This window comes from Schistocerca nitens, chromosome 5 (assembly GCF_023898315.1).
Source record: "Schistocerca nitens isolate TAMUIC-IGC-003100 chromosome 5, iqSchNite1.1, whole genome shotgun sequence".
Taxonomy (NCBI): domain Eukaryota; kingdom Metazoa; phylum Arthropoda; class Insecta; order Orthoptera; family Acrididae; genus Schistocerca; species Schistocerca nitens.
Genome location: NC_064618.1, coordinates 514,127,334 through 514,155,171, shown reverse-complemented (window position 1 = coordinate 514,155,171; position 27,838 = coordinate 514,127,334). Strand labels below are relative to the sequence as shown.

The 27,838-nt window shown below is 44.6% G+C and overlaps 1 protein-coding gene across 1 annotated transcript in view; it reads right to left on the bottom strand.

Annotated features, from left to right (window-relative positions):
* Positions 1-10,157: 10,157 nt before the first annotated feature.
* The window catches only part of LOC126259945 (facilitated trehalose transporter Tret1-like), a 116,402-nt gene continuing 98,721 nt past the window's right edge, over positions 10,158-27,838 (bottom strand). The window contains exons 3-5 of the mRNA XM_049957047.1: positions 25,169-25,570; positions 20,675-21,001; positions 10,158-11,024 (exon numbers count right to left, since the gene is read on the bottom strand). Of these exons, the coding sequence (XP_049813004.1) occupies positions 10,695-11,024; positions 20,675-21,001; positions 25,169-25,570 (1,059 nt within the window). The 3' untranslated portion in view covers positions 10,158-10,694. The remainder of the gene's footprint in view (positions 11,025-20,674; positions 21,002-25,168; positions 25,571-27,838) is intronic.

Genomic DNA, 27,838 nt, shown 5'->3' with positions numbered 1-27,838 from the left:
CATACATTTGAACATTTTTCTTCGGATTTCACGAAAAGCCACACACACACACACGAAATATGCATGCCCCTTACACAACAGTAGCTAACCAGTGGAAGTGAACAGACCACAAGCTGCAGCTTGTCAACAGCGAACAGTCTGGACGTGACGTTGATTGCTCTTGGAGGAAGGCAGCTCCAACGTGTGAAATGTCAATTACCAAGTAATTTTAATCAGGCTATAGTGTGCTGAACAAAGGGAGTAAATCCGCTAGTAAGTGTCTGGATACAGTGGGAATTCAAATTGGATCGTTAATTTCAAGTTATTTTCATTCATCTCTAAACCAAAGACTATTGATAATTTAAAGGGTGGGGGAGGGGAGTCATTGGGAACATGGCACTTGCGTTAAGAAGCTTTCAGTTCCGATGGGTTTCGCTCTGAAATTTAGTTACTGTGCTTTTGACTGTCTAAGGGTCGGCCATGGATTTTCGACTGAAGAAGGGGTCCGCCAGCTGAAAAGGTTGGGAAGCCCTGCCATAGACATTGGTAGCTGATCTTAAGCGATAAAGACTGGATCGCTTAGTACACTAAAACCCACGTCAGTGATTTCCCATACTTGATGAGAGAGAGAAGTTTCTGTTGAAACGGAAATAGAGGCAACAGTTGTTAGCTACAGCCTAATGAGCAATTTTGCTTCGTAGAAATTTTATCGCCGATGAATTTTTAACAGAATAGCTGAAGTGCCACCACAGCAAAGGAGGCTAAAGCTATAGAAGAGCATGGTCAGAGAAATTGGATCAGGTACATCGTGAGGGACATGTCCTCTTCACTGACATTTTATGTGACCTGAATTCCTGACTGCCATCGGTTTACGATCTCGTGATATACGAGTCGGAGCGCAGTTCACACCTCAAAACGCGGTATTTGGCCATGGTATTAGCTGCTGGTACGTTGTAGAAAGCCACATATCCAGCCTCAGTGCTAATGGTGTGGTGGAGGCAGGGGCAGGGCGCGAGGCATCACTGCCCGCGTGACACCGGCTCCCCACGGCAGCAGGAGTCGTTTGCTTTTACGACTATTGCTCGGGCCTGCATGCAGCGCATGTGTAACAACCACCCACGAACTAGGCGGCCATTTGGCGTCCGAGCGGCATCTGATGTGTCTGAGAACTGTAGACGTGAACACTCGGCTAGAAACTGGAGCAAAATTTCGTGTCGACAACTGATAAGGTCCAACGCGTTTATAGATATGCTAGACTGCAGAACATCTTCCACTCCTAGCCAATTTTAAAGTCAAATGTCACATTTTAAGAACTGGCCGTCAAATTGACATTGTGTACAGTGATTCAACCAAGTTACGGGCCACGTTTGGATACTCCTTCTTTTTTCCGATTGTAGTCTCTGTATTCGCATGCACAGTAATTACATCATTTACGATTCTCAAACTTTTGCACCGTGAGGATGGGTGGACGGACGAGAAGAGGCAAGATGCATATTTTATACATCCGTTCCGTTTCCGTAAGTGCAGCCTAAGGGTATCATATCTTAATTTCTTTGGGAGGCGGACACTCAGTGGGAACTGTAATGGTGACAGTTATGTACCAGGAGCAGCCTCGAAGACGAAACGCACTATCCGTTAAGATAAAAATATCACCATTGTGAGCCTCTGTACTGGGTTGCATGAATTACTTTACTAGTCAGTGGGCACCAAAGAATACAATGTTAGAGATTTACAGTCGTCTCTACACAACATTATGAGAAAACGATTTTTCTTAGTTGATGCGAGGGCAGCCCGTAATTTCGCTGCAGTCTGTTGCTCAATGTTGGGAGAATGACACTAATGGTCTTAAATTTGTTCTAATTCTCAGTTGTATCACATAGACAATGTTGCCAACTAATCTATACTCGTTTTGAACAGGCTAATTTGAACGACTCTAGCAACAAATCAAAACGATCCTCTGCCTGCCTTCACTTGCTGCGACTTCCACTTTCCGGAGGCTTATCTGAACGTGAGATGGTATAGCCACACAATTCTTCTACTGCAACGTACTACCTTTAACACTGTGCGAATGACCGCCACCGGAAAGGATGATGGCATGGAAAATCGTCCACTTGGATCATTCTCTGCCCACCATTATTTCTCTATGACCATTATATTGGAATCTCAGTTTCCTGGAAATGTTATGCAAGCATAAAAATAAAGAAGACAGCAAGAAGTGGGAGTGGAAGTAAGAAAGGTGCCACACCTCGTCATAGTTTACCCGACGTCACTTATATGTAGATATCAAAACTGGGCAACTGTTCTCCGCCGATCTCGGTGTTTCTGTGTTTCCACTACCTCTGACCGATTAAATTAACAATATTTCTCTATATTTCTCTCTCTCCATAGGTGTCACGTATATCGAACTCGCTGTTTTTGCACATCACAGCTGCCTCTGATCCACCGATTCTGCTCGCATCCGCCTTCGTCCAATATTTGCTTTGGACTGATATATCCTTTGGACTGACTACGAAATTGTGTGTCCCTTGTCTTTCCCCCGACCTACGGCTAATGCTACATAATTTTCTCTTCCACAACATACTGACAGTCTTCACACGATCTTCTAAAATGTTATACGGCCTCTATTTGCTTAAGATAAAGTGAGGTTCTTCCTGATAGCAAGTGGAAGCATCCGATACCCAGTGTTATAGGAGCCTGTGACATCTGATAGGCTCCAGGATTGTCGTGAAATTACCCTGACTCAGTGCAGAACCGTCACTAAATAATTTCCACATCGAAGTTCGTCAAACAGTCCAATTATTTTCGTCGATTTCGTTGGTTTGTATTTACAATTAAGTTTTTACTCTTGATAGTTGTTTATGCATACTTTCTAATAACGAAGCTTCTGAATACGAGGATATCTCAAAAAGTATCTGCACGTTTCGTTATTTTATTAGAACAACAGAACAAAGTTTAGTCGGACACCATTTTTGAAGATAACCATCCTCTTTTTCAGTGCTCATGATCCATCGCTGCAAAAGTTTTCCAGTGCCCTCAGAAGAAAAGTTTTTCGGTGAAGCAGCAAGCCATGTATGCTCCGCTACATTTACGATGCCTTTCTCAGCAGGCTGTCGCGGACTATAGAAAATGGAAATACATTAAGGCTGGGTCAGCAGGATACACCAGTACCTCTCAACAGATATTGTGAAGAGTTTGAAATTTTGGGTTGTGTTATACAGACGTACACTAATGAGCCAAAACATTATGACCATCTGCTTAATAGCTTCTTTTTCCATCTTTGGGACGAAACACATAACTGATTCTGCACATCAGGGGCCCGACAGCTTCTTGGTAGGTTTGTGGATATATGCGGCATTAGATGCCTACGCACAGGTCATGCAATTCGCCTAAATAACGGCCCGCTGATTCGAGTACACGGTGATGACCCCCAATAGCGACCCAGATGGCTTCCATAGGATTTACATCAAACGAATTTGGTCGGCGACAATCAACGTGATTTTGCTAAAAGATGACGTCGCCGTCAGGAAGACGTCATGCATGAAGGGATGTAGGTGGTTCGCAGCTGTCAGGATATCTTCGATTACCACCACAGGTTCCATTCAGGAGCAAGGTAATATCTCGCATAGCATAGTACTGCTTCCACCTGCCTGCTTTAGTGGCGCGCTGCACGTTCGAGCCGCCATTCACCTCAATGACGGCGTTTCTGAAGACGATCAGCGACCTAGTGCAGCAAAAATGTGATTCACCCGAGGAGCCGACACGTTTACATTGATCGATGGTCGAATCCCGATGATCACGTGCCCACTGAAATTGTAACTGATGATGTTGTTGGGTCACCATGTGGAAACGTAGGGTTGGTCTGCTGCGGAGCTGCATGATGAACAATTTGCAGTGAACGGTGTGCTCCGAAATACTTTTACGTGCACCAGCATTGTGCTCCTTCGGCAAAGCTGCCACAAACACCATCTATCCTACTTTACAGAACAGACAAACCTCCGAACCACACGTTTTATGAAGAGTGGTGGGCGTCCAACCATTTCACCCCTAGTGATACTTTTACTCTCCTTCTACCTATTTCCGTAGATGCTCCCGACAGTAGCACATGAACATTCGACAAGCTTCGCCGTTTACGAGATATTGACTCTGCGTTGTAATAATCTGCTATTTGTCAAAGTCGTTTATCTCAATAGATTTCCCCGCTCGCAGCCCATATTTCGTTTGTGTTATCCCCCGTCCGTGTTTGCTCCGCTTACATACTTTTGTTACCGCATCACGTGCGAACAGAGCCATTAAGCCGCATCCACCGTCACGGTGGACAGTGGTCATAAAGTTGTTCTGAGGATTTGTCAGACGCCAGCTTTTTCTGATAGAACTGATTCGTGTGCGTGTTAGAATCGATTCCTGCCGGTTACGAAACTACTCTGCTCGAGGTTTCCAATTGGTCCACGACTGGCGAGAGGCCACGGAGTCGCTCGCCGAGCTCACTTGACGACATGCGCACTCCTTCTTGGTTCAAATGGCTCTGAGCACTATGCTGAGGTCATTAGTCCCCTAGAACTTAGAACTAGTTAAACCTAACTAACCTAAGGACATCACAAACATCCATGCCTGAGGCAGGATTCGAACCTGCGACCGTAGCGGTCTTGCGGTTCCAGACTGCAGCGCCTTTAACCGCACGGCCACTTCGGCCGGCACTCCTTCTTGGTCTCGGCGTTTTCTGGTGCCCTGTTTGGTGACTGCGGATCTTCACTGAGGACGGAGATCCCATTTGTCTCATTATCTTTGGGTGTGTCAACGATGAGTGTACGACAGTTGAAGAATTATTGTTTCCCTCGGCTTATATTGCTTGTGCCTTCAGCGTTGACAAGTTTCTCATTTTTGCTGTTTTGGCTGAGGATGCCATGGTGCCAGTATCTACTTGAAGCCAAAGATGGGCATACTAAGGCAGTGTGTATACGACAGTTGAAGAATCATTCCCTCCATCTGACTTCATGGTCGTGGATCAGCGTCTTCGGAGTCGGCACATTTCATATTCCTGGTGTCTTGATTGTGGATGCAGTGCTGTCAGCATTTCAGGATTAACTTACAGCCAAACACATGCGTACAAAGAAAATGGTGAGGATATCTGTTACGTGTAGCTAAAGGTATGAAGGGTCTCTTGGCGTTTGCGAAATCCCATGTTAACTGACCAAAATGCAGTTCGGGCTCTCACATACGAGTGTAATACCACTTAACTTTCTACTGTGATAGTTATTTTTATCTCAGAGTTTTATGTAAATCAGCAGCTCATGTTCACAGTTGAAGCCGAGTTATTTCCAATATGAATGGCAAACGGAATTTTATATTTCAATGTTGATTGTTTCGAGAAGGTTCCATTTCTGCATTCAAGCATTTAGAAGAAATTAATTTTTTGAATCATGCGCTTTCGTTTAAAGGACCAAGTGTTAAAATCACCAATTGTATTGTTTGTTTTCCTTTAAATTGGTACAGAAATTTCTTTAGTTCAAGATTACTGTGGAGAAATGTACACACTGAAATTTTTAGGTGAAATTTTAAGGGCGTCGTAATTTGTTCTGGTGTGCTGTTTGTGATTAACTGATTTCACTGTGTGTCTCTTTCAGATTTGAAGGGACCGAGCGATGATTGAGCTAGCTCGTCTTGTAGCCCTATGTTAACGCATCATATGTTTTCAGCTCTTTCGCGATTTAATATTTGTAAACCTATGAATTTGTCAATATTGATTTAATGTTATCTGAAAGTCATGTGTACTAACTGTAAAGATTTAGGTAAATGACAAACTGCCTGTTGGCTTCTGACTGGGGCTCTTCGGCCGACATTCGAACGATAATTTTTCTGACGTTTCTCCAGCACGAGTGTCTCGCATTGTCGAAGTTTCGCCCTCCACTGCTGGTGGTGAACTGGAGCCGAGCTCGCGGCCGCAGACTATATGTACCTAGAGCGCCAACGTCCAAGGGCTTCTCCGTGGTCATTTCCAGTGCGGTTCTCCTCTTGCTATCTGTAACGGTCGTTCGCTGTAGCACGGGAAGCCAGGATCCGTTTACCTTGAAGCTTTCATCTATCTTGAAGCTATTTTCGTGTTTGTGTATTTCTTCTCTGAACAAGCGGGTGTGATAGTTCTTCTCTACAGCGATAACTTCAGTGGCTGCGAATTTTACTACGTGGTAGGTCTCATGCAGCGCGTTCTCTGTCACGGCCGATTTCTCCACCTGCCCCAAACTACAATATCGTTAGCGTTCTGTGATCCTGGTGTTGATCGATCGTCCAGTCATTCCAACTTAAACTTTTCCGCATGTGCAAGGTGTGTGGTATATTCTCGATATTGCAAGTGGGTCCATTTTCCCCTATGCTGATCTGAGACACTCTTTGATCTTCTTTGTCGATTTGTAAATCGTCTTTACACGGTATTTGTGCAGTGTGAGGCCGATTCTGGCCGTCACTCTGGGAGGGTATGGCAAAAAGGCCGCACCCTATATTTATTTTTCTGCTGTCTCACTTCGCCGCGTGTTTGACTCTTTTATATTTCTAATATAGCTTGTGGAGTACCAATTGCTCCTCAGAACACTTACCACGTGTTACATTTTGGCGTCTTACGTGCTGCGGCTCACATATTCGTCTTACTCACGTTATGAGCGTATTAGTTATCCCTCTTTTCTGGCTTGAGTGGTGATTTGACAGTTTGTGGAAGTATCGGTCTGTGTGTGTCGGTTTTCGATACACGCTGTGCCCCGTGTTTTCACCATCCCATGGGACCAGTAAATCTAGAAAGGGTAGTTTGTTGTCCTGGCTGATCGAGGTATAAACTGGCAAAATACTTGGCCTCTCTGCTCCAGCCGAAGGCGGTGAAGACTGACACATTCCTAAAGCAACCACGACATTTCATTGATAAGCTGAAGAATCTAAAACTTGCATCAAACGACATCCTGGTCAGCTTGCATGTTGTTTCTTTGTTTACTAAAGTGACAGTGACTCGCTGAAGTATATTGGTTCCATTTTCCCGCAAGACATCATAAAGCTCTTTCGTGCATGTTTCACCAGGGAAACGTCTACAAACAGTTGGAAAGTGTTGCCATGGGTAGTCCACTTAGTCCAGTCGTGGCCAACTTCTTAATGGAACCAGAATGAAATTTTCGCTCTGCAGCGGAGTGTGCACTGATATTAAACTTCCTTAAAGATTTGTTCTGGAAACATCCCCCAGGTTGTGGCAAGCCATGTCTCCGCAATATCCTTTCTTACTGGAGTGCTTGTTCTGCAGCATCGCAGGAGAGATTCTGTGAAGTTTGGAAGGTACGAGACGAGCTACTGGTGGACTTAAAGCTGTGAGGACGGGGCCTGAGTCATGCTTGGGTAGCTCAGATGTCAAAGCACTTGCACGCAAAAGCCAAAGGTCCCGAGTACGAGTCTTGGTCCAGTACACAATTTTAATCTGTCACGAAGTTTCTTCATGGAACATTTCTTAAGAAGATGCCGCCGCAACGAGGGACACTTTTTTTTTTCCAATGATGTCCACTCCAAGTCTTGTATCCTGTCCGTGATCTCCTCTATATCTCAGTTATACAAAATGTGAAGCTCTTCTTCGAACTTTTTCGATGTGCTCCGTTACTCTTGTCTGGTAATGATCCCAGACCACGCAGCAGTACTCCTCAAGAGGACGGATAAGCATAGTTTAGGCAGTGTCTTGAGCAGATCCCTTGCATCTTCTAAGTGTTCTACAATAAATCGTAGACATTGGTTCGCCTTCCCCACGACATTTTACACATGTTATTTCCAATTTAAATTGTTCGGAATTGTAATTCGTACGTATTTTGTTGAATTTACGGCCTTTAGATTTGATTGATTTATTGCGTAACCGATGTTGAACGGATTCCTTTTAGCATCGATGTGGATGACGTCACACATTTCATTATTTAGGGTCAGTTGCCGATTTTCGCACCGTACAGATATCTTTTCTAAAGCATTTTGCAATTGGTTTTGAACATCTGATGACTTTATTAGACGATAAACGATAGAATCATCAGCAAACAATCTAAGACGGCTGCACAGATTGTCTCCTAAATCGTTTATATAGATAAGAAACTACAGAGGGCCTTTAACACTACGCTGGGGAACGCCAGAAACGACCTCCGTTTTGATCGAAGACTTTCCGTCGATTACTACGGACTGTGACCTCTCTGACAGGAGACTGAGACCATATTCCATAAGCACGCAATTTGATTACAAACCGCTTGTGAGGCTTCTGGAAATCTAGAAATATGGAAACAAATTTGAAATCGTTTGTCGATCGCACTCCACACTTCGTGTGAGTAAAGAGAAAAGGACGAGCGATGTACTTGTTCGTCTTGTATGACGAAAGATTTGTTTTATAACGCGCGTTGCACTTGTGCTCCTTGAGAAGGATGTGGGACTTCGCAGATGCAACTCTAGAGTTGGATTCTTGTATCATAGGCAGTGTTGATTTCTTTAAATAATATTTAGCCTCTGTAATATTTGATCCTACAGATGCTTACCGATTCTCATCCAGCTGAACTTATATCCTACGTTGGATTGTTTTGGGAACCATCTTGCTGAAAATTTTCGGATGCTGAGCCTATTTTGGGCAATTTCACATGAAGAACCGTGACTTAAGTGCGTTGAGATTATCACTTCGTCAGCAACTCATACTACTGAGCGAGGTGGTGCAGTGATTACCACACTGAACTCGCATTCTGGAGGACGACGGCACAAACCCGCGTCCAGCCATCCTAATTTAGGTTTTCCGTGATTTCCCTAAAACGCTTCAGGAAAATTGTGGGATGGTTCCTTTCAAAGGGCACGGCCGACTTCCTTCCCCATCCTCCCCATATCCGGTGTGAACGGATCCCTTCCTCCAGATCAACCAACCAACCCCTAGTCGATTATTCAGAATCAGATCATAAGACTTGCTCAACGTTGTCATCAGTGGCGGATGTCATTCTCTTCCTGCGCCAGTCACTCTTATTCTATCGCTTTTGAGTAATTCAATCTGGTGGTAAACACATTGTCCTTACATTGCGCTGAAAGTATTCTATGAATTTCAGCTCCTTGTATAACTTCTCCCAAAGACAAAGATGCCATTTAGCGACTGGCAAGCTCTGTAAATTACTAGAATTGAAGCGCGTATCGTAATTAACTTACCGTGTATCTCTTAGCCTAAATGATGGAAGAGTTGCTGTCGTTTATCTCAACTTCAACTTACATCTTTTAAAAAGTTGGAACAGATTTTAATATTTTTTGTGGGATCTAAATTTTAAAAACCTCTCTCACACCGGCCTCATTTAGCTTCACTGATCAGGATAGTAAAAAACATGCGTATATTAAGGGAATTTTCATTCACAAAGCAGGCTTATCACATTCACACAGTGCAATACTGTTCTATCCTGATTAAATTGAGCTTAACTTAAATTCCATAAGGCAGTGAAGCAATTTCGAAGTCTCTGTGCGACGAAAATTGTCAGTCGATCTCTAAAGACATTTGTAATAATTATTAACTTTCGGTGATCACACGGGGAAGACCGGAGATCTGCTGGTAAGACCGTGTTAGCCTATTTATTTGAAGTAATAAACTGGATATCTTGAGCATACAAAACGGCAGGTTCGTCCAGTGTAAATCAGACGTTCCCCACGGATCCCGTGCAACACAGCGTAGTAAGCAGACACTGCCAATAATAATGAGTTAAATAATACGCGAACACACGTTAGTTTAGTTCATGTATTAAATTCCTTCTCATACAGAATCTCATCAAGATGGCGACTAGCTCAACAATACATACATATACATCTTCGTTCTTTCACGGCTAATCGGCAAGCTCTCCTTCATTCTTTTCACAAGAGAAAACAGATAGCAGAGAAGCTATTCCATGGTGTAAATGGACGCTCCAAGGAATAATAGGGCTTGAAACTACTTTGCATTGATAATCATCGTATATTAAAGTTTAGGAATCGGTAAGATAAGAAGAGATATTTCGAGATGTGTACTGAGTTATATAATTTATAAAATTTCTGAAAATATCGGGGAGAGACCGCTGCAAGAGACATTACAAGATGATTCTTCAAATTAGTTGCCTGGCAATCTGTTAATTTAAAGTGGGAAGGATTTGAAACTATGATTGAAATTCACAAGTAGTAAAAATTTATTACGTCAGTATAAATACACAAGGTCTTTCAGGTACAAAACACAAGTAATAAACACAAAACTACTTATTAAATGACTTGGACAGTTGGAAATGCGCCTGTCGTATGGAATGAACCTAAAGTAGATATTGAGTATTGGGAATCTGCTGGGTTGCTTATAAATCACGTTTTCCACTCTTTCAGCTCAACTCATTGTTCTTCTACAGTAATGGTTGTTTCCGTTTTCTTCTACAGTTAATTAGTATTAAGCTGATACTAGTACAGTGTTTACCAGATCACAGTTCATGTTCGACTACAGACGGTGTACAATTACATTGTTCACTTCGTGTAATCGCGCTTTAAAGAGCAGCAAATACTGCGAAGCCATCGTAAAGCAGAAGTATCATTTTGAAAGTTCACTGAGGTTCTGATACAGAACACAAAAGAAAGTACTCTCAGCAAAGAATGGAAACTGTTTATTATATTCGATAGCTGCGTCCTCTATCATTTCAGCAACCCTTGACGGTCACTGGGCTGGTGCAGCGATTCCGGAGGAAAGACTTGCTCTCCTACGATCTGTCTTTGGCGTCGTGTCTGGCACGGTCCGCTGCAGCCTGAGCCCTCATCTCGGTGTTGAGTTCCTCCAGCGATCGGCCCTTCGTCTCCGGGATGAAGAAGGCCGTGAAGAGGAGCGCCGTGGCGGCGCACCCCGCGAAGAACCAGAAGCACACGTAGGTGCCCAGCGCGGAGCTCACCACCTGGAAGAGCTTGATGGTCGCCGAGGTGAGCACCGCGTTCCACACGGCGATGAACGAGATGGTCAGGCTGCGCACCCCGTCCGGCACCAGCTCGTTGGCCACCACCCATATTAGCGCGTTGGCGCCGATGTTAAACAGGAGCTAGAAAAGATGCAACGCGTTGTCAGGCTGCTGCACCGAAAGAGGCAGCTCGAGCGCCAGAAGTAGAAATGGCGACGAGGGATTTAAGACTTCTGCGCAAACAGAACTTTTCGTCAAATCGCGTGTTAAGGACTTCTAGCGCAAAGTATGAAACAAGCTATAATAGAACCAACAATTTTGATGCTACTTGAATGTTAATTTTGACAAGGTTTTCCCCACGTATCTCCGTTGTGGGGAAAACAAAAAACTATAGCTAACTCATTTTCTCAACTCTTTTCTTGATATCATTTTCTAGAAAGAATAGGAATTTCCACGCAAACGGGACTGATTTTTAATGGAGATACAGGGTAGCAGTTCTTGAAGTTCACTACTGGCGATACTGATAGTAATGAATAAAACTGCTCAAATAATTACACTACTGGCCATTAAAATTGCTACAGCACGAAGATGACGGGCTACAAACGCGAAATTTAACCGACAGGAAAAAGATGCTGTCATATGCAAACGATTAGCTTTTCACAGCATGTACGCATGGTTGGTGACGATGGTGACACCTACAACGTGCTGACATGAGGAAAGTTTCCAACCGATTTATTATACACAAACAGCAGTTGACCGGCGTTGCCTGGTGAAACGTTGTTGTGATGCCTCATGTAACGAGAAGAAATGCGTACCATCACGTTTCCGACTTTGATAAAGGTCGGATTGTAGCCTATCGCGATTGCGGTTTATCGTATCGCGACATTGCTGCTCGCATTGGTCGAGATCCAATGACAATTAGAAGAGTATGGAATCGGCGAGTTCAGGAAGGTAATACGGAACGCCGTGCTGGATCCCAACTGCCTCGTATCACTAGCAGTCGAGATGACTGGCATCTTATCCGCATGGCTGTAACGGATGGTGCAGCCAAGTCTCGATCCCTGACTCAAAAGATGGGGACGTTTGCAAGACAACAACCATGTGCACGAACAGTTCGACGATATTTGCAGCAGCATGGACTATCAGCTAGGAGACCATCGCTGCGGTTACCCTTGACGCTGCATCACAGACAGGAGCGCCTGCGATGGTGTACTCAACGACGAACCTGGGTGCACGAATGGCAAAACGTCATTTTTTCGGATGAATCCAGGTTCTGTTCACAGCATCATGATGGTCGCATCCGTGTTTGGCGACATCGCGGTGAGCGCACACTGGAAGCGTGTATTCGTCATCGCCATACTGGCGTTATCACCCGGCGTGATGGTATGGGGTGCCATTGGTTACACGTCTCGGTCACCTCTTGCTCCCATTGACCGCACTGTGAACAGTGAACGTTACATTTCAGATATGTTACGACCCGTGGCTCTACCCTTCATTCGATCCCTGCGAAACACTACATTTCACCAGGATAATGCACGACCGCATGTTGCAGGTTATATACAGACCTTTCTGGATACAGAAAATGTTCGACTGCTGCCCTGGCCAGCACATTCTCCAGATTTCTCACCAATTGAAAACGTCTAGTCAATGGTGGCCGAGCAATTGGCTCGTCACAATACGCCAGTCACTACTCTTGATGAACTGTGGTATCTTGTTGAAGCTACATGGGCAGCTGTACCAGTACACGCCATCCAAGCTATGTTTGACTAAATTCCCAGGCGTCAGGATCTATGCACCCAAATTGCGTGAAAATGTAATCATATGTCAGTTCTAGTATAATATATTTGTCCAATGAATACCCGTTTATCATCTGCATTTCTTCTTGGTGTAGCAATTTTAATGGACAGTAGTGTATATGAAATAAAATCGTCACAACTTCTGAACGGTTTGCGTTACGAAGTTCAACTGCACGGTAGGCCGCGGGGCATGGTTGGAATTAGTATGCGCATGCATGCGTGGTTTAGCGACGAAGCCCACTTTCATTTGGATGGCTTCGCAATAAGCAAAACTGGCACATTTCGGGCGCTGAGGAACCGCATTTCGCGATCGAGAAGTCTCTTCACCCTCAACAGGTGACTGTGTGGTGTGCAATTTCCGGTTACGGAATAATCGGTGTGATATTCCTTGATGGCACAGTTACTATTGAATGTTACGTGAAGGTTTTGGACGATAATTTCATCCCCATTACCCAAAGTGAACTGATTTCTACAAGATGTGGTTCATACAAGACGGAGGTCGACACCATAGAAGCAGGAGAGTGTTTGATGTCTTGCAGGAGTACCCCGCGGGCAGCATTCTTGCTCTGGGGTATCCACAGGCCACTGGCGTGGGCCTCTGGGACACCCAGAGGCTACTGGGCTAGGTCTCGACTGGCCGCCATATTCTTCTGATCTAAACACATGGGATCCCTTTTTGTGGGGCTATATTTAAAGATAAGGGGTACAGCAATAAAGCCAAAACCACTGCTGAACTGAAAACAGCCATTCAGGAGCTCATCGACAGCATGGGTGTTCCGAAACTACAGCGGGTCATACAGAATTTCACTATTCGTCTGGGCCACAAAATCGCCAATGAAGGTACGCATAGCCGGCCAGAGTGGCTGAGCGGTTCTAGGCGCTGCAGTCTGGAACCGCGAGACCGCTGCGGTCGCAGGTTCGAATCCTGCCTCGGGCATGGATGTGTGTGATGTCCCTAGGTTAGTTAGGTTTAAGTAGTTCTAGGGGACTGATGACCACAGAAGTTAAGTCCCATAGTGCTCAGAGCCATTTGAACCATTTGAAGGTACGCATACCGAACATGTCATAACCTAAATCCGAATATCTGTAGTGAGGTTTACATGTTGAATAAAGTGTGCGCAAGCCGTAGTTTGTAACTAATTTACGTTTTTTCTCATATAGTTCAATAATTGTCATCCTGTACCTAGTAATAGGAGAAAGCACTGTCTTTGTGTATCCTGTGGAAGTGTGACAGGACTGGTACCCTTCACGATATGCGTAGTGATTTAGAAACAAAGGGCGGAAATGGCAGAAGACAGTGGCTCAAAAAGAACGCAGTTGTAATGAGTGTAATGCATAGGACCCAGGTTTTACTCCTTTTACTGACAGGGACTAATACATGGCAGAAGGAATGGAACGGGAAGACAGTTGCATGACGCTTATTGAGGAGATACTTGAGGAAAAACTAGCGTCTCCAGTATCTGGGAAGCTGGCTACCTGGAGACGAGTGTGCTGAGCACATTTCGTTCCCTTCCTCATCTGACAGGAGGCAGGAGGTCATTGGCAGATGCTGGCACAGAGGTACATCGCCCCTGAATAGCTCATGGGGGACAGAAAGTGGAAATGTATGCCTTCTACGTGTCCTCATGGGCAGAAGGAAAAGGTGTCTGTGTAACTGGAAAATTCCATCCAGCCATTGACTGAAATACGTTGTCTAGCCGTCTCTTCCCTCTAATGCGATATGTGGCTGGAACAGTCACCATCTTCCATTCACATGATCTTTGGTGCCGATATGTACTTTCTTGCCGAAACGTTAGCATAGGGGAGAAATTCGTCGCGGGCTGCGTCAAATCAGTCAGAAGACTGATGACTCAAAAAACCAATCTCACCCACTGAGAGCGAAAGACCAGATGGCGAATATACTTCAGCGGACAATGAGTCACCACTATGAGCAACGTCGCAGAAGACTGTACAGTTATTTCAGGATGTGCAGCAGATTTCTGACGTGACTGTACGCTCGTTAGTTGGTGAATTTTCACATAAGTAAATAAACAAATGCAATATAGGTGTGCAGGTAATAACGTTTCTAATCATCTTCACACAACTTAAGACTAAAAAAATAATTCACGCAAAAGCATTGAAAATTAATAGTTGTACAAACATTGTTTTTCCAAACATATACAACCTTCAACTACTGTACTTGTGTACGAAAAACACAACCACAATCAAATACGTAAAGTAGCTACTAACAAATAAGCCACATCTTAAATTATATTGAGTGATTGGAATATACAGGCCAAAACAAGACAAAAGTAAATACCAGTACAGACAACTACGTTATGCGAAGAAAATAGCTAGTGAATGCGATGAAAAAACAGAGGTTAGGGGGAGGGGGGAGAGGTGCAGATTCGCCTCATACCTTCCAAATAGTTCAAATGGCTCTGAGCACATTGAGGCTTAACTTCTGAGGTAATCAGTCCCCTACAACTTAGAACTACTTAAATCTAACTAACCTAAAGACAGCACAGACATCCATGCCCGAGGCAGGATTCGAACCTGCGAACGTAGCTGTCGCGCGGTTCCTGACTGTAGCGACTAGAACCGCTGGGCCACTTCGGACTGCTACCTTCCAAACAGCACAGAAGCTCTCCTGCGATCATTGCAGAACTAACACTCCTGGAACAATGGATATTGCGGAGACATGTCTTAGCCCCAGCCTAGGGGAAGTTTCTAGAATGAAATTTTCACTCTACAGCGGAGTGTGCGCTGATATGAAACTTCCTGGCGGATTAAAACTGTGTGCCGGACCGAGACTCGAACTCGGGATCTTTGCCTTGCCCACCTTCACACTCGGCTGTAGAGTGAAAATTTCACTCTAGAAACATCCCCTAAGCTGTGGCTAAGCCATTTCTCCGCAATCTCCTTTCTTCCAGGAGTGCTAGTTCTGCAAGGATCGCAGGAGAGCTTCTGTGAAGTTTGGAAGGTAGGAGACGAGGTACTGGCGGAATTAAAGCTGTGAGGACGGGGCGTGAGTCGTGCTTGGGTAGCTCAGTTCGTAGAGCATATGCCCGCGAAAGGCAAAGGTCCCGAGTTCGAGGCTCGGTCCAGCACGCATTTTAATCTGCAAGGAAGTTTAATATCAGCGCACACTCCGCTGTAGAGTGAAACTATCATTCTAGAAACATCCTCTAAGCTAATCAACATATCTACTGGTGTACTGCCATTCTACAGTGTCCAACGGGCACAATATTTCGGCGATCATACATGTCGCCATCATCAGGTGAACTGACGGACTGAGCTCCTGTGAACGTGCCGGCACGGAGATCCGTACGCTATGGCTGCTCAGAGGGAACTGGGTTCGGTCGCGGCGGCGGCCGATTTAAATACTCTCCGCCCGCGGCGCGCTCCCTCCGCTGTCCGCGCCCCGCGCCACGGTCACGCGGTGGAACAGATCGCGACGGCATCTGAGATGACGTCGGAGTGATGGCTCTGTCCGCCGTGCTCGTCAAAACTATACGTCTACTCGATTTACTCTTGATTAACCCAATCGCTAGTTCCCAAGCCTTGCTAAGATTATAGCCACAGTCACGGTTTATGAGGTCGTCATTGGTGCGAATTTCGATGGCCTCTCTAACAACGCTGTCCCAGTATCTCGACGTCTGTACCAGAATCCTCGTGCGTTCATACTCCATAGCGTGATTTTCCGACAAACTATGTTCAGCGACCGCCGACTTGCTCGGATACATCAGTCGAGTGTGCCTCTGGTGTTCACGGCATCGATCCCCGACGGTACGCATCGTCTGACCAATATACGACTTGCCACATTGACACGGAATCTGGTAAACGCCGGCCTTCCTCAAACCGAGGTCATCTTTGGCACTCACCACCAGTGCACGAGTTTTATTCGGAGGACAAAACACAGTTCCGACCCGGTGTTTCTTCAAAATGCGGGCGATTTTCCCCGAGAGTGCGCCTGTATATGGGATAAACGCAGTGCCTACCTCCTCCCTCGTGATTTCATCCATCTCCACAGACTGTGCTGTAGTGGTTGGGCGGAGAGCACGTTGAATCTGCCACTCTGAGTACCCATTTTCTTCTTCGAAATACAGGTAAAGGTCCAGACTTCGAGTCTCGGTCCGGCACACAGTTTTAATCTGGCAGGAAGTTTCATGTCAGCGCACACTCCGCTGTAGAGTGAAAATTTCATTGCATTCTCCAGTGGGTTTGGCCATCCGTGACAGTACACATCTGTGTCCTGTTTTGGCCGGTATATTATTATATTTTTATTTACTAAATTTAAAGTATTGTAATGTTTTGTTCATAGCTTCTTTGTAGACTACCAGAGAAAACATTAGCACACCCTTTTAGAGGTTTAAAATTCATTGATGATTTATTGTTGCAACAGTGCATATGGAGTTCATGAAATGATTACATTTACAGATCAATAGCACGAGCTACGAGGCATCGACTAATGTTGAATCACGAATAGTAGTATGTGGTGTAGCCTCCACAGGTGGCAATGAGGAGTTTACTCTAGCATTGTTTCGGACGCACACATGGTGAATAGTGTCATGGGATACGTTATGCTACACCCGCTCGACCTGTTCACACAGTTCTGGTGGCCGGAGTGGCCGAGCGGTTCTAGGCGCTACTGTCTGGAACCGCGCGACCGCTACGGTCGCAGGTTCGAATCCTGCCTCGGGCATGGTTGTGTGTGATGTCTTTAGGTTAGTTAGATTTAAGTAGTTCTAAGTTCTAGGGGACTGATGACCACAGCAGTTAAGTCCCACAGTGCTCAGAGCAATTTGAACCATTTTGAACACAGTTCTGTAAGAGTTGTTGGTTGACGAGTCGCAAGAGTCACTTGTCATCCCATCACATTCCACTTCCGCTCGACTGGAAACAAGTCTAGAAATCGTGCTGGCCAGGGAAGTGGCTGCATGTTTTGCAAAGCACGTTGAATTTCACAGGCAGTGTGTGGGCGAGCATTATTCTGTTGGAACAGTACATCACCTTCCTGTCGCAAGAACGGCAAAAGAACGGGTCTAACAATATTCTGCACGTACCGAGCGCTAGTTAGCGTCCCCATCAGAAACACCGAATGTGAACGAGAGTTGTAACCTATCGCACCCCAGACGGTAAGGCCTCAGGTGGGGCCAGTATGCCTCGGATGAATGCACTCTACAAGAGAGCCTTCACCAGATCAAACGGCCGTCACTAGCGTGCAGGCAGAATACGTTTTCATCGCTGAAGACCACGGCGTGGCATTCCATCTTCAGAGTTGTCCTCTGACAGCACCAGTCGAGCCTGTCGAGCCCTGCACGTCGATGCTGTGGCGTGAGTGCAACACTGGCTCGAGGCGTGAGTTCTCGCAGTCCCACTGCTAGTAACCGGTTCACAACAGTCACGTTGACACGTCTAGTCTCACAATCCCTCACAGCTGTGCTGTGGTAGTTGTAGGATATGTCACTGCTGCCCTTACAATACGACAATTCCCGCGTAGACATCGGGAATCTCGCCTACAAGTCTGAGAGTGTTCTTGTGACCACTCATACCTACAAAATTGCACAGCTGACGCAGAAAGTCCAACTTGTGGGTCAATTGCGTCATTTCTCCGAAGGGACCATCCTACCATTCGGACGGCCATAATTTGACCCCTTTCAAATTCGCTCCGTTGATTGTAAGAAGCATGAGTGCGTCTCCGTAGCATGCTTGCTTCACACGTTTGTACACACTGAGCCTTGTGGCTGTGAACATTGCCTATTAAAGGGTAGACGTATAAGGCGCTCTGGTAGCTATGTAACTACGCTATCTGTTGGGGGGGGGGGGGGGGGGGTGACGTCGAAGCCATTACAAGTACGTCTACAGTCCCCCAGGTGGCATATGCCATCATAGGATCATAATCGACCTCCTCTTTCAAGGTGTACTAATTTTTTGGTATATATCTTTGGAAAAACTGATGTTGTGTGGACTATCTACGGAGTTTTAACTTGTCTGAGGAGGTCCTAAAAAGCTGAAAATTGATTTACATCTAATTATAAAATAAATAATACTGTAAAAAGTCTTTAGTGTACACTCGAGTTTATAATTAGTTTGTCGTAGTACTTAGGTAGTATAGGTTGCTGAACTCTCTGTCACCCTGTCTCTCCAGAGCGATGCAAGTCGGAAGTACATTATGCTTCCTACAGCAGGAACGAGTATACTACAATAGCAATGTTAATTGTGTCGTTAGAAGGAAGTGCACTTCCCAGGAGTGGGTAAACGTACGAAAATTGTATTGAAAAGTATGGGTTTCCAACACAAAGCGCTATACGGACGCGAGATACTGTTAGAAAAGGAGCATATTGTTACGCTTCGAAGCATATTCTGACACAACATAGTGGTAATAGACATTCATTCGATAATATGCTGGGCGAAACGTAGGTTAACGCTGGGGAAGTGCTGGATGGATGACACTCCAACCAATAGCGGACATCACACAACTTGAAGAGAAGTTAGATTAATTGTGGTCCATGCAGTCTCTTCCAGTGGTTTTGTTCATGACGTACTTTTAGTTTTTCGGTCCAAAAAGGAAGGTATTGCCATGTAGACATGTACCCCGCACGTTTTATCGAATGGTTAAGGAACATATCAAAATAGTTCCCTGCACCTACAACAACTGTAATAAACAATTCACCATTTGATTTAGTGAGTCTGAACAGAGCCTCAAACACACGTGATCGCAAAGACGTTGTGGTAGAGTGGTTATAGGTGAGAAATGTTATTACTGACATCAATATGACGTAGTTTCTGTTACATTCGCTTGTTAAAAAGGAAGCCTACAACGCCAGTTATGTAGTAGACGAAATCGCCGAGGAGCAGCGTCAGACTGCATAAGGTTGCCACCATATCACTGCCATTTCAATTCCACTGTGTTAGTATGGAGTCATGTGAAGGCATGCGCGAGGAAGAATAACAAGTCCTTTATAATAACAGAGGTGGAATGGCTGTTACTTGGAGCTCTTGCAACTGCAGAGGAAATAGGTCAAACACGTCGAAAACCTTATTCCTCCAACACAGACAATGAAGGTATCGTTAGTGAGCATGAACAGCTAACAATTTGTCGTATTAATGACGATGAAGACGGTTTTAACGTTTCCGAGAACAGTGACGATGGGGAGCTGGACAGAATTGCGCCATTGTCACCGTAAATTGGTGAGTGAAAAGGCACGAATATCGGTTATCCATTACATCATTATCATTATAAGACGTAGAGCAAAAAGGTAAATCTCGATTACTACGTGTTTTGTAAATTATGTACCGTATTGTTTCAGGATATCGATCATCATCAAATGCGTATTTTCCGTACATCTTTGTTGCATTATCGAAATCAAGTTTTTCGTTACGCTTATATTTATGTTATTATGCTGTTGTTTATTTGCTGTCGTTGTGGCATCAACTACAATAACGAATTCTTACGTCACTGTTATTGCTCAATAGCTTACATTTACCAGATGTAACAGAAAGCTGTATTGAATTTTGAAATTACAATGAAATCAGAACTTTAGCTGCTTATAGGAGTTGATAAATATCAACGGGGAGAGCACTTGCCCACGAAAGGCAAAGGTCCCGAATTCGAATCTCGGTCCGGCACACAGTTTTAACCTGCCAGGAAGTTTCATATCAGCGCACACTCCACTGCAGAGTGAAAATCTCATTTTATCAACGGGGACAATTGAAAAATGTATGTCCAGACAGGGACTCGAACCCGGGACCTCCTTTGATATTTATCAACGCCTTTAAGCAGCTAAAGGTCCGATTTCACTGTAATTTCATTCTTAGAGAGCTGCAACATCGCCAATGGTATCTGTACAGATACCAGTTTCACATAGAAAACCGTATTATCTCCTATGTGTACAGAGGCTGCTGTTGCAACATCTCTATTCTAGTATAGCCTACTTAACTTGACGTAATGCAAACTGTCAAGTTCAAAGTTTCGCAGGCGAAGATATAGTGTATTAGACTGGGGACACTTACGTGGAATGAAATTAGAGCTGTGAGAGGCAACCAGTAGAGGCTCTCCACGAGTTCATCGCTGCCATGCTCCATGAGGTAGAAGTAGATGCCCTCAGCAATCATAAAAATCGAGCTGCCTGCGTAGGACAACATCAGCAGTGGTCGCCGACCGGTGCGGTCCACCAGCAGCGACGAACCTAGGGAGGCGATCGTCTGGATCGAGTTCACCACGATGGTCGACACGTCGGAGTCCAGCGAGCTGCCGCTCCACAGGAAGATCTGCGTCGCGTACGCGCCCATGGCGGGGCTGCCGCAGAAGATGTTCAGCGTGGTGAGCGTGGCGACCACCTGCGGCAGTGGGAGAGGTCCTTTCCATTACCTCAGGAAACTTGCCAAAGCAACAGTGATTCTTATAGATAACATGTTACGAGGATCTGTGCAAAGTCTCTGGATTGATCAAGGCTGAGTGCTTCATCTCTAAACAATTGCTTGCGGCGCCGTGACGTTTTCCCAAATTGACGTCCAGTGACTAAACCGATGTAAGGAGGATCGAGGATTAGCATCCCATAGATTTCGAGGGCGTTATTTTTCAAGGAAGCCCTTATGACTTGGCACAATATGGACGCCATGCCTCGTGAATGAGACTCTAACATCTTTATCAGCCCATCACTTCACTCTGTCTCAGTCAGTATACCTGGCTCTAAGGCCACATATATCTACATCCATATTCTGATAACGAGGCACACCATTATGATCACCTACAATACAGCAACCATGCTGAGTGTAATGGATTGGACAAGTCTTTGGTAGGTTTATAGAACTACGTAGGACGAGATGTCTATGTACAGATCACGGCGTGGAGTTGGCACCGTATAGAGTTCCAGACGTGTGCTATAAGATTCAAAGTAGCCGAATTTGGTGACCAAGCCATCAACGTGAGTTTACTATAGTGTTCCTGAAACCACTGTAGCATGGTTCTGGCCCCGTGACAAGGACAGTTATCCTGATGGAAGATGCCATCGCAGTCAGGAAAGACATGCGGCGTGAAGGGATGCAGGTGGTCCCTAACACTGTCGAAGTACGCCACAACCTATAGTGCTTTAGTCAGAGGACAAGTCTCCGATCACGTTACGTGATGAGTTGTGGACCTCCAATATCCTGTCGTTTAAATATGGTTTCAACGTCGTTGTACAACTTTTCATAGATGCCGACGAGAGTGAGACGAGAACAGTCATCCAGCTTCGTATTTTGCCAGATAATACTTCCTAGGCGCCAAATCATAACAATCTGGCAATTGCCTAAGTCGCTTGTGTCAGTAGATTTCCCCACTTGCGATCCGTACAGACGCCAGAATGATTCCCCTTTCGTCTACGCTCCGTTTATACACTTTTCTTAGGGTATCATGTGCCCAGAACGCCATCGCGATGTTAATTCTCACGATTAGCAATGGTTATACTGTTTTGGCTCTTCAGTGTATTGAAAGTCTGCTTGTTGACTCTGCGAATGGAGCACGAGAGTGACTACTTACATTCCTCTGTGCCCACTGTAATTAATCTAATTTTCTCTGTGCGGTTCCTGCTGAGGTACAGTCCCAGATCGCTCTCTTAATACTGACTCTTGGAAATTTCTAATTTAGCTATTACGTAGGTTCAAATGGTTCAAATGGCTCTGAGCACTATGGGACTTAACATCTGTGGTCATCAGTCCCCTGGAACTTAGAACTACTTAAACCTAACTAACCTATAGACATCACAAACATCCATGCCCGAGGCAGGATTCGAACCTGCGACCGTAGCAGTCGCACGGTTCTGGACTGAGCACCTAGAACCGCTAGACAACCGCGGCCGGCTATTACGTAGGACTTCACGTCTGTTTTCAAGCGTGTACCAGGTCAGAGTTTTCGAAATTTCCGTGACGCTCTCCGTTGGGTCAAACTAAGCTGAGAACATTTGTGCCCCTTCTCTTGGTGTACTTTCAGTGTTACCTCGGGTATTTGTTTTGGATTTCATGTAACTGAGTAATTATCTAGGATGGCCAGCAAGATTGTGGCACAGAGTGGTTGCCTCAGTATATATGTTTCACTCGAGGACGTCCTTGTACGATTAGTACGGTGCTTCAAGCCATTCAAGTCTTTATAAGACCCCTTTGGGTACGCACGAAAACACTAGTGCGTTTGAGCTCAAAGCAGAAAGTGATGTACAAAGAAATGTTGCAGACGACAAGGTCAGTCTTCTGCGAGAGTTCCTACCGATCGTTCGTGAACATGAATGGTATGAGGACCACACACTTTAGACTTTGCGTATTTTTTTGTATGATGCTGGACCCAAGAGTTTTCGCGTACAGTTCTGACCCTGATATATTTGGGTACAATCTGATTTCATTTAATTTCGTGGACATCATTGTACTCTGTTTAGTTTTTGCGCAGTCGGGAAATTGGATCTATTCACTGGCATCAACATAGCATGTAAACATAGATGAAATCAGAAACAGTTGTTTTAATCAATAGAAGAATGAATATTGTTCATTTAACTTTCCACATTCTTGAGAAATGTCAGCTAATCATGATCACTTCCAACAAAATAGAGGATCTAACCAGAAAGTTGATGTTCACAGGAGGTGTGTAACAGGGCAACATTTATAACCTGCAGATAGACTTTTTACTTACTTGGAGCAGGCAGATTAAAGATGAGCATAATTGAAATTCCTGTAAATTGTTTCAACTACATCTTGTCCGACAGGGGAATACGATCACTTAAGGAAAAGTATTAAAATGGAATATGGTATTCGTCTCGATATTGCTATATCCCAGTGAAATCTAAAACATTGGTGTACTCACATAAATTTGATTGTCCGCAGCAAGACGTTCAGATCACAACGGGTATTCCTTGGTTTACGTCAAATTACATCATTAGACAACATTTAGGATTATTCCTAGATCAGCACTCTTTGAAACCAGTGTAACGTTATTCTCAGTCAATACGGAAACTTCCCCCTGCGGCCTATACAATATCTTTAACTCATGAAGCCTATAAGACAATTTACAGACATGCTAAACAAATCACTGTGCACCAATTTAAAATATAAATTAAATCAGTGAACATATTCATACACAGGGAGCGATGCAGATCCTAAGGTAATACTCTAAAATGCGCTCAAATGGTTCAAATGGCTCTGAGCACTATGGGACTCAACTGCTGTGGTCATTAGTCCCCTAGAACTTAGAACTACTTAAACCTAACTAACCTAAGGACATCACACACAGCCATGCCCGAGGCAGGATTCGAACCTGCGACCGTAGCAGTCGCACGGTTCCGGACTGAAAATGCGCTCACTTACAAGAAATATAAGAAGGAAAATTCCATCGGAACTTAGCATGTAAAGTGGCGTATGAACTCATAATTGCACATGCAGTACGGTGTAATGTTTCTGGAGCAGACAGTGAACTCAGCAACGTTCCGGCTTGAAGCACATGATAAGAGCAATTAGTGCATTTATCGGAACCACTAACGTACTAGGCCACTGGTTCCCAACCTTTCTTGTATTCCCGCCCTTCCCTCCCCCCCCCCCTAAATTTGGTACTCCCTCCTACCCACGTTATCACCTGCTTTAGCAATTAAATAAACTGTACAATGAAAGAGTTTTCTTGTAACACTTATATTTAGGATGATGAAGAATGAGTTATATCTAGTTTGTGTGTGTGTGTGTGTGTGTGTGTGTGTGTGTGTGTGTGTGTGTGTGTGTGTGTGTGTATGTGTGAGTTAGAATAAATGGCGAAAGCTAGCTGTCCACAGTGTGGGTACACACTTGTTACAAAACGTTCTTCCCCTCCAACACTCCTCTTCGTTGCAACACTTGCTTGACCTGCACACTGCAACACCATTTAAAATCAAACAAGTTGAGACGTGTGCACCATACTTATCACTTCATTCCTGCACTCCTTATTTCTGAACTGGCAGAAATCAGATGACTTCAGGCTGTTAATTGTGTCTAACCAATCAAATAGTAACAATAATAATAAAAAAAATTGTGTCCACCACTATAGTAGCCCTTACGCAGTTACTGCTAAGTCGTGCTGTCAATTAATTATTCTTTTCGCTTCGAAGCGAGTAACGAAGCAATATCTGGACTACTACAGGTACTATCTACAAGTTGGGGAAGACATTTTCTTGAGATAGTTAGCATTTGTTACGTATCTCTCTCATTTTTATCATCAACGACGTGCGGAACAAAGCACGACATATATGTGTAGTGGTTGGATTATGTGAGGAACCTGTAACCTCCACCGCGTTAATGCTACTAATTGAGAAAAAGTAATTATTGATAACTTACATAATCAGTACCAGAGTCTTACAAAATTGTGATAATAGTAATGATCTTTTGAAAAAAATTTAGTTTCGTGTCTGGAACAGAATCGAATCGTTTGGTTTTTACCCCTCAGAAAATTTCATTTTACCCCTTACAGGGTAATAACCCCCATGTTGGGAACCACAGTACTACTCACTTTGTATTACTCACCGCAAAAGCTTTGCGAGCAACAGCGCTCCTTCTGAGTTCCCGTAGGCCGTCGGCGGCGCTTCTGCGGTTCTTCGACTCCTCCTGGATCACCTTCTGAATGGACTCCACCTCGCTGCTCACGTCCTTCTCAGAGTCCTTGCCCCTCAGCCTCATCAACGCTCTCTCAGCCTCCTGAGTGCGCCCTTTGGCTACCAAGAAGTACGGACTCTCGGGCATCCACCAGAAGGCTGCCACGAAGACGACAGGGAAGATCATCAGGACCTCGCACAGGGTGAAGAACGACACGTAGGGAGCGACGGCGTTGGTCAGGAGGCTGCCGGCGCTGCTCATCAGAGAGCCCATGGTGACCAGCAGGCCTCGCATCCTGTCCTCCGCGATGTCGGCCAGGTACACGGGGGACACCTGTTGGGATGATACAATGTCAGTCGAGCATATGCTTAGTTCACGCTGTTCCACAAATCATTAAGACTAAATGAAATGCGCAGACAGGTCAATCAAATACCGTACATGTCAAGTCCGCATGTGGGTTCATGCACTAGACAGATGTCCTCCACATTTCCTGGTGTGAAAGTTACCATTCCCCTCTCCCCTTGCTGTCTGACAGCTTAGCCCATCACATATTTAATTGAGGTTAACTTACACTGATGAGAAAGAAACCGCAACACCAAAGAATAATTGCTGTAGAGCAATGACATGTTGGGCATACATTTGTCTAGGTAACATACTTAAGTGATTAACTTTGCAAGATCAAGGGTAATGTATGCGCGAGCTAACCCATTGAAAATGTGAAATGTTAGTAGATTAATAATCGGTGTAAGTGCCAGAACTACGAACACAAGCACGTAAACGGTTAATGCTGTTTGTGGATGACACTGGAGTCGTCGTCCGATGGTGTCCTACATGTGTTCCACCGGAGAGGGGCCTGATCGAGCTGGCCAAGGCAACTTGTCGACTGTCTGTAAAGCATGTTGGGTTACAACAGCGGTATAAGAGTGAGCGTTATCCTGTTGGAAAACACCCCTGGAATGCTGTTCAAGAATGGTAGCGCAACATGTCGAGTCACCAGAGTTACATACAGATTCTGAGTGAATGTGCATGTGATTACCACGTTAGTGGTCCTGCTGACAAACGAAGTCGCTCCCCAGACCATACTCCACGTGTAGGTCCATTGTGCCGCAGGCCGTCAACTGGCCTCCTTCTAACCAACAAACAGCCATCACTGGCACTGAGGTGGAAACTGCTTTCATCAGAAGACATAACAGACCTCCACCCTTCCCTTGAATGAGCTCTAGCTTGACACCACTGATGTCGCAAATGGAGGTAGTTTGGGGTCAGTAGATTGCAGGCTACAGGTTGTCTGACTCGAAGCTGTGCGTCATGTAACCAATTTGTAACAGTTCGTTGTGTCATGTGCTACCAACTGCTGCTCAAGTTGCTACTGCAGATGCAGTACGATACGCCATGGCCATACGCCTCACATCGGCAGTATCGCAGAAAGAACATCAAGGTTGTGATAGCCCTATCACACGACTTGGTTCAAATTCAATGAGGTGTTGATAATGGCGTCTTTGTGGCCTTAAAGGCATTCTTGACTGACATTAACTCGCCATGTCCAAACTAAATGGTAACTAACGCTCATGACTGTTACAGCGTGTATTTAAAGCAAACCTATTCTGCATCCTCACAGTGGCGCTACCAGCGCCACTCTTTTGCGACTCGCGCGAAATTTGAATAGACATCAACTTTCAGACGTAGAAACACGCCTACCGACTGTCGTTTATGTAGCACAACTCCTTCTTGATGTTGCAATTTTTCTTCCGTCAGTGTATATTTTGAAGCAAAAGAGGGGAAAAAGCATCAACGTAGGGTGGTTCTCGTTACACAGATATCAAAAAAATAAAAATATAAGACTACTGAAATTGCAATTGTAAAACTGAATCAATACAGGAAAGTATGAGATATTCCCGTTACGTTTTATCTTCCTTCATTCGGTATCAGACAGTCACTGAATAACACTAAACGATAGTATAGTTACTGAATATTACACTGGAAAGATTCCAGTTCAAGATAAATCGTAATATAAGTCCAGTAAATTTTTGAACCGAAAGGTACAGAATTCAAAAGTAAAAGGAACAGGAAAATTTTCCCACAACAACGAAAGTGTTCATTGGAATTGTGGCCACTCTTATCTGCCGCACATACTTTCCTGTAAAAAATTTCTTTGATGAGATTAATATAGCCCCAAGTCTTTACAACCGTTATTTAACATTTGCTGTTGTTTATGCTACAAATTCCTTTCAAAACACTATACGTTCTGTTCAGCTACTGTTCAAGATCCTTTGACGTGTCCGACGGAATTAAAATGTAGTCGGAAAACCTCAAAGTCTTTATGTCTTACTGCTAGCTCGACGTACATATTTAATAACTGCGGGAAAGGGCTACAGGTTTAGCTCACTTCGCTCTCATCCAATGCCTCCCTTTCGAGTTTTTCGGCTATTATAACTGCAGTCTGATTTTGTACAAATAATTCGTGTTCGTATGTCGCTACCAACACCATTAAACTGTTGGTTCCTTAATAATCACTCAAGTCAGCCATCGCCTTCTTGGGAATTAGAGCTATTAAAGTCTTTAAGTCTTAGGCTATTTCTTCAGACTCATAAATCTTATACA